At 42.7% G+C, this 8,156-nt stretch overlaps 1 protein-coding gene across 1 annotated transcript; it reads left to right on the top strand.

Moving 5' to 3' along the window:
• Positions 1 to 6,238: 6,238 nt before the first annotated feature.
• On the top strand, positions 6,239 to 7,549 carry LOC139317571 (uncharacterized protein F54H12.2-like). The gene has a single exon (XM_070944665.1). The coding sequence runs from the start codon at positions 6,239 to 6,241 to the stop codon at positions 7,547 to 7,549; it is 1,311 nt and encodes a 436-aa protein (XP_070800766.1).
• Positions 7,550 to 8,156: the final 607 nt, after the last annotated feature.

Raw genomic sequence — 8,156 nt, 5'->3', positions numbered from 1 at the left:
ACTTCAAGTGAGGGAATTGCCTGAGGGGGTTGTCACCTCCCCATGGAATTAGCAGGGAGATATGACTCCTTGGGCTTTTAGTGCTACAGAGCAAAAACCAACCTAGGAGAAGCTTTGTGTGGAGGTAAGTGAAGGAAATAGTCTCAATCTAATTCTGAATAGTGTGTCTCTCTGTGTGTATGCAGCTACTTTTACAATACATTTTGGACATATTTCTCCTCTCCACCAGACAGAAATCTAGAGTGTACATAACTTGCTGTGACAATCACTCCCAAATACAATTCTTACAATAAACTGATTACAATATAAATGAGACAAGAAAGAAAACCTTACAATGAATTCCCACCCTCCCCCCATAGTCTTTCCGGCTGTCTTCTGAGGATTGAAAAGAGTCTTTTGGTCTTTACTTGCACATCTCAGGGTCTTTTCTTTCATGTCTGCTGGTAAAATGCTTGGTGGTAAGGCTGGTCAGTCAGGCTTGGGAAGGTCTGCTCCACTCTGGTTGCTGTGCTGACTTTCAGTGGAGACTGGATTCAAACCCAATTTCTGGTTCAAACTGATGGAAGGTCTCCTTTGGAGGCAGCATCTGGATCCATGTGCTCTGCTTCCACAGTTGCAGAGTCATCTGTGCAGGGCTGAAAGACATGAGAACAGGGTCCCCTCCCCTCTTTTGTGGGTAATCTTCCCAGGAAAGGCATTGTAACAGGATTAGAGATGGGGGGGTAGATAGCTTGCAGAGTTTGAAAAGAAAGAACACAACAGTATTGCAGTTACTAAACAGATGATACAGTTTCAACAAAATGAAGACACAACAGATAAGGAAAAAAACTGGATTCACATGCTTCAGGAAAGAGATGAACAGGTAAAACCCATTTAAACACATACAGTAAATGCAAGACTGATTTTTTTTCTTGTAAACAAACTTAAAACGTTTCCTCATACACTTGAGTTGTTACATTAAGATACAGAGAGGGAAGGAGAAAAAAAAAACCAGAAATAGAATGTCTCCCTACTCTGTCTTTGTTGGCCAGACAAATACAGGGCAAAGGCTCCTTCCTTCTTTCTTTTTTTTTTCTCTCCTCTCTCTCTCCCATTTTTCATTGTTTCAACTTTTTTTTTCTTTTCTAACAATTTAAAATTCTTGTCTCTAGAGATCAGATACATTTTACAGTTACAATTACCTCGAGGGCGCACAAAGACTTAGACACACACACATAAAAACAAGGAAGACAAAGAGAAGAAAGCAGAATTCTGAGATTTCACACACACTGATCATTCCCGCCATAAGTCTCAGTTAAATTAGGGAAGGCACAAATCTTAAACATACCACGTGGTTGCATAGAAGACAGAGAGACAAACAAACAAACAAAACAAACAAAAACCCCAACATTCCTATTTATATATATTTCCTTTTCTTTTAAGTACCTTTATTTAGCCAAATTTGTCTCCCGGTGTTATCTCTTAGCAAAGCCCACTTTTGACACAATTTTTCCGCTCGTTTCCAATCCATGCTATTTAAAATGGCATCCGCCTGGCGTCCCAGGCCTCGAGCACTTTTTCCAATCGGGGTTCCTGCCACCCGCGAACTACCGCTACCCATGACCCTGTCTTTTCGCCTGAAGGATCACTTCGGCTTAGCCGGGTGGCCCGCCTCAAGTTTGCAGAGAAAAAGCTCTGGGAAGGACTTCGATTCCCTTACGAAGTACGGGCCCCTTCCGTAGGGAACTCGCCACAGTTTTCAGATCCAAAAAGGGGATCCGGGAGGACCTGCTGACCCCAGCAGTGAGTACTGGCCCCTCCTCACACTATCTCCGTGTCTGGGCTGGACACACCAGGATTCCCTTTCTACAATTTTATTACCCCCCCTTCACACGCTTGGCTTTCGCTCGGCTTCCATTCCTTTTAAACACAAAGTTCCACATTTGGCAACCCCCCCTTGCTTTCTCTATCCTACCGGTCATGGCTCGGTGGAGCTAGCAGTAGGCAGAGGTGCGGCTAGAGGTCACTCAAAGAGGTGAAATCAGACTGTTTTCCAGGTGGAATCCCACACACACACTTCCTCCTTCCCTTACAGAAGGTCCTGTGCTCTGGCAAAACCCCCATGCTCTCCAGACTGTTAGTCTTTCTGCGGTTAGGAAATGCACAGAGGAAGCAAGATCCAGCTGTACTTGGGAGAAGGGCCTTCACTCACACACATGCAGGCATACACAAATTTCCCATGCTTTTCCATACTTCAAAATTAAAATTTAGAGGTACTCACCTTCTTTCCAAGCAGCCTTTGAGCTCAAACTCAAAACCCCTTTAAAACCTAGTTCCAAATGGCCAAGGTCCAGGAAAACATACCCACAGACTCAATGGGTCTGCTGCTAGCAAGGGAGGCTTACCTGGGCCTGGTCCATTGGTTAGGTTAGCTTGGAGTCCCATCTGGGTCGCCAATTGTTGGAAGAAACATCCTTCTGGGTTCTGCTCCAAGTGGGGAAAACAGACACTGGAAACATGGAGACTGCTTGGAAAGATGGTTTAATGGTGGACAGGATCACATGGCTTGAGTTCCTGAACAGAAAAGGGCAGATACAGTAAATCCTCGGGTTTTTATGCTCTCTCTGGCTCTGCATTTCTTGGGGCCCCGAAAGAGTATCCTGATTGGTTGTCAGACTCCCAGGGGGTGGGGGCCTTGCTGGCTGATGGTCACATGTGGTGAGTTTCTGCTGCTATTGTGTAGAGGGCTAATCCTATCTTTGGCAATTCCTACTATGGCTCTGCCTGAAGGAGGTAGATCTTTGTTATGTAGAATAGACTGGCCCAAGCCTTAATGGCCCATTGACAAAGGGTGGGGGCAGGAAGGTGGGAGCTGCTTTGTCTGTAAAATGTGCTTCTCATATTTCTCATCCAGGGAAATATAATATTCTGCCTTTTTCATATTTCCTAAAATATTTCACTCTTCCAGGAAAGGGGTGGGTGCTAACTTCCTACAGGGGCAAGACGAAGGAAATAATAAAAAGGTTGTAGACCCTTCTACATCATGGCCCGAGGCAAGGCCTATTCTGAATGACTGCCACAAAATATGTTGTACAATGTTTGATGAAGACTTACAGGCCTTCAGGCCTATTTTGTTTGGATGCCGTCTATCATGCTGTAATGTACGGGACGCCATAGAACGTGAAGACGTGAACGATCTCACCAGGTCTTACCTGTCACGATGGGAAATGACTAAGAGATGCTCTTTATCGCCGGTCCAAGGAACAGGCCTGAGTAAGTAAAAAATCGGATATATATTCAAATGTGTAATTCAGGCTAACACTGTTACCATCATGATAGGTAATGAATTAATATATTTTCCAGGTTCTGTCCCGGGTTATTGTCACAACAGCAGTAACCCCTTAATGTCAAACTTATCAACCGATGAAGAGTCTGCAGAGGGTCACTTAGGTAAATGAAACTAAATTGACTTTTTACTACAGCTATTGATGACAACTTTATATAATAAATGGAGAAAGTTGCTGTTAGATTTAGTAATGATCTATTTTTTATATTTAATCAGAAATGTCCCATGGATATAAACATGACAAGAGTCTGGTTTTTTTAAGAAGCATCTCAAGCGAGGAAGAATCTACAGAGGAGAGAGGTGATTGTCAGTGCCCTACGAAGAACATTACCAACGTGCCTACGGCGGATGTTAATAATGGTATTAATGAGGCGGTTCTGAAGCTTACCGAATACCCCGTTTGTCTACCAGAGGCTGTAAATAAAGACATTACAAATGTAGTTAACATTGCTAAAGTATGTGAATGTGGTCGTGTTGGTTGTATTTGTGATGTGGCTTCAGAATTAGAATTTAGTGATGATGATGATGATGATGATGATGATGATGACTATTACTGTAGCTCTACTAGTGATGAAGGTTATTATTCTGCTAGTGAAGAATGGTAAATGATATGTAAATTATAAATAAAAGGCTTGTGCTAAAGAGCAAAGTGTATTTATTGTAAGGAGCGAATGGTGCAGAATGAAGTATGAAAATATTCTAAAGGAGTTGTATTATACACCCGAATGCACAGGCAGTTATGGAGGTGTAGACCCACTATTTAAGGCAGGACGGAAACGCATTAAAAACCTAACCTTGAAACGTGTCAAGACATGGCTTTCCGGACAAGATACATATACTCTTCATAAGCCAGCAAGAATAAATTTTCCTAGGAACGCAACAATAGTTTCTTGCATTGACTGTCAATGGCAGGCAGATCTTGTGGATTTATCAGGATTTGACTCTGAAGACAACGGTTTGAAATTTATTTTAACAGTGATCGATGTACTTTCGAAATATGCCTGGGCTGTCTGTTTACTTGATAAGTCAGGACGGGGGGTGTCCGAAGCCTTCCAGACCATCTTCCAATCAGGAAGGGCCCCCAGAAAGTTACAGACAGATGCTGGAAAAGAATTCCTAAATAAGCCTCTGAAGTCACTTTTGGAGCGTTATGGCATACACCATTTTGTCACACATAGTGAAACTAAAGCGGCTGTTATAGAGAGGTTTAATCGAACTCTGAAAAATAAACTCTGGAGACATTTTACAGCTAAAAATACTCATAGGTATGTGGATGTTTTACCGGCTCTCATGCAGGGATACAATGGCTCTTACCATCGTAGTATCAGGACAGCCCCCAACATGGTGAAACAATCTAACGAAAAAGACGTGTGGCTACGGCTATATGGAAAAAGTTTTAAAGCAGTCGGAAAGTTAAAAACCTTTAAGGTGGGGGATCACGTTAGAATATCCAGACTAAAGGGTAGGTTTGAAAAGGGATATCATCAAACCTTTACAGATGAAATTTTTATTGTCAAAGAACGGGTTCAGAGGGGAGAAAGAGTTGTATATAGATTAATGGATTATGCAGAGGATCCCGTACAGGGAACTTTTTACCCAGAAGAGCTGCAAAAGATTCCTAGCGAACAAGAACGTGTCTACAGAATCGAGAAAATAGTCAGGAAAAGAGGGAGGGGAAAACAAAGAGAATATCTAGTTAAATGGTCTGGGTGGCCGGAGAAGTTCAACAGTTGGGTTAAGGAGTCCGAAGTGTGTCACCTTTGACATGGCTGGTTTTTATATTACACTGCCCAGCAATGCATCAGCAGCTGCATTTCCCAACAACAAAAGTTCCAACTTTACTATTCGACTAGCAAAAGTGTTGGAGCTTCCAGGATCATGGGAAGTAGGACTGGTTGAGTTACAATATCCGCACACTTGGAATACATTAAATGCAAAGGAATATTTTGAAATCGCTAATGAGAGAAAAAAATGGCATTTTCCTTTAAAAGCGGGTCACTATGCAACCATCCAGAAAGTAATAGAAAATATGAACAAGGTTATGACAGAAACCGAAGATCCCCCAGAAGTAATCGTGAAGTATGATGCAATTGGACGGAAAATCAGACTTAAATGCGAGGGTCCCTACAGCATCCTAGTCACTGAAGGCCTTGGAAAAATATTAGGATTACAGCCACATGTACGTACCAAAAAAAGCAACTTTGTCACAGACATTACAGGAGGATTCAACACGCTGTATATTTATACAGATATTGTAAGCCCGCAGATAGTGGGTGACTTCTATGTGCCGTTACTACGTTGTTTACCTGTGCAGGGTAAGGACAACAAAATAATCACGACGACCTACGAGCAGCCGCATTATGTTACCGTCAACAAACATTATATTGATACGATTACTGTAGAAATCAAAACGGATCAGAATGAAAACATAGCTTTTAACCATGGTAAGGTCGTTGTTAAGCTTCATTTCAGGCCTCAGAAAAGTGAAGGATGGTCGTGACAAAGAAGTGCGGGAGTCCTCAAGCATATGTAGACTATTACAGGGCACAGGCTGGAAACGGGCTGCCCGGTTTCCGTGGATCCCCCGTTATGTATGGTACCGGTATAGGGGGCCTGTTCCGGGGTCTTTTTCGAAAAGCAATGCCGTTACTGAGGAGAGGCCTAGAAATCATTAAACCTCACGTAAAAGCAGCGGCTAATAACATTGCCAGAGACGTGTCAGGACAGCTTGTATCACGTGTTATTGGGGGTGGGCAGGGGGGATCTGGCATGGCAGTGATCAGGAAGAAACGGCCTGTTGGCCCGCCCATGCCTCCTAAAAAGAGGCGGGTTGTTAAAAAAACACGTCATACAAAGAGGAAACGTACACAAGGAAGGAAGCGCGGTGACAAACAGAACATCTTCTAAGATAAAATGGCGTTTATCCACGAGGCTTCAGAGGAATGTGTCAAATCGGAGCTAGATCTTTTTCAATTGGCGCCTACGCAAACTAGCATTGAAAACTGCACATACATCGAGATCCCCCCTTTATCAGCGCTGACTCCCAATGCCCCTTTGGAATTTTTTATAACGGGGCATGGCGATCATTACACGGATTTAAACAATACTCTGCTGTATGTGAGCTGCAAGGTTGTGAAGGCTGACGGCACGGATATCGATGACGGAGCAAGAGTGAGTCTTGTCAACTACCCCATAGCGTCACTGTTCAATCAGGTGGATGTTACATTAGGCGATCGTGTGATTACACAGAGTCACCACTGCTACGCTTACAGAGGCCTTATTGAACTTATTCTGAACTACAGCGGAGATGCTTTGGGGACCCAGTTTTCAGCGGGTGGCTTTTACAAGGATGATGCAACGCTCATGGAGAACACCTTGCTGACAGCCGCCGGTAACTCTGGTTTCAGAGCACGAGCCAGACATACAGCTGGCAGTCGTAAATGGGATCTGCTAGGGCCCTTGCATAGCGATCTGTTTTTTCAAGACAAACTATTGATTAACGGTGTGGATGTGAACATTAAACTCTCAAGAAGTAAAAATGAGTTCTGCCTGATGAGGGATGGTAATGAGAATTACAAAGTACAGATCCTGGCAGCGTCTCTCTTTGTAAAGCGTGTAAAAGTATCACCTGGTGTACAGTTAGGACATGCGGAGGCTCTGCTGAACTCCAACGCCAAATATCCTATTGATCGTGTTGGTATGAAAGTTTACAGCATTCCTGCAGGCAGTCTTGTGTGTAACCAGGAAAACCTATTTCTAGGGCAGTTACCTAAACAATTAGTGATTGGTTTCGTGGACAACGCTGCATTTAGTGGTGATTATGAAAGAAATCCTTTCAATTTTCAGCACTATAATGTCAACTTTTGTGCCCTGTATTGTGACGGTGAACAAATTCCTGCTAAACCGCTGCAGCCTGATTATGAACATAACCTTTTTGTGAGAGAATATATGCAATTGTTACAGACGTCTGGCAAAGCAATGAAAGATCGATCTGTGCTAATCAACCGTGAGGAATTTAACAACGGCTATACTTTATATTGTTTTGATTTGAGCCCCGATCAAGGCTGCTCAGAGCACTATTCCCTGATCAAGAACGGAAACCTCAGAGCAGAAATTAGATTTGCTGTACCTCTCCCCAATACCGTCAACATGATACTCTATGCAATCTTTGAAAATCTTATTGAAATAAGCCACACAAGGAATGTATTGTTTGATTATATGTGAGGATGGATACCATGCAGATACTACGTGTGTTGTCTGGAAATGCGTTCTTTCTAGGCGTATACCCTAGTGATTTGTTACCCAAGAGAAAAATCTCCAAGAGACCTTTTGGTTTAATTGTAAATACCCACCCCCATACTCTACCTGGTGAACACTGGTTGGCGCTCTACTTTCCAACACACAGCAATGGTGAATTTTTTGACTCTTACGGAAGAGCTCCAGACGACTCTGACTTCCCCATTGGCATCGTGAGGTTTTTAGAACTGCAAGCTAAGAAGTACACGTATCAACCGCTTCAACTGCAGCATCCCCTGGCAATAACCTGTGGACAGCATTGCTTATTTTATCTTGTTAAACGCTTTAAAGGGCTACCTTACGAAGATATTTTAAAGCTATATTCTGACAAAGATGTCAGAAATGATCAAATGGTGAAGCATTTTGTAGTAAATATGATGCCTGGAAGGGTTTCTGGAGCGTGCTACAATTACCAATGTATGCAAACATGTATGGTACATTATAAAATAAACACAAAACGTTAAAAATATTGCATGTTTCACAGTGTTTTATTTGTTCACAATTGGAGCCAGTCACCAAAATTTAGAACACTTTT

The sequence above is a fragment of the Pituophis catenifer genome, unplaced genomic scaffold (genome assembly GCF_029215685.1).
Source record: "Pituophis catenifer annectens isolate HBS135680 unplaced genomic scaffold, rPitCat1.0.hap2 SCAF_5, whole genome shotgun sequence".
NCBI classification, from domain to species: Eukaryota; Metazoa; Chordata; class Lepidosauria; order Squamata; family Colubridae; genus Pituophis; species Pituophis catenifer.
Note: the sequence above shows the minus strand (reverse complement) of the source record. Positions and strands in the feature narration are given on the sequence as shown.

Bases quoted from the DNA above. Each gene is read 5' to 3' on its own strand.
- LOC139317571 (XM_070944665.1), top strand. From the start codon at position 6,239: ATGGCGTTTATCCACGAGGCTTCAGAGGAATGTGTCAAATCGGAGCTA.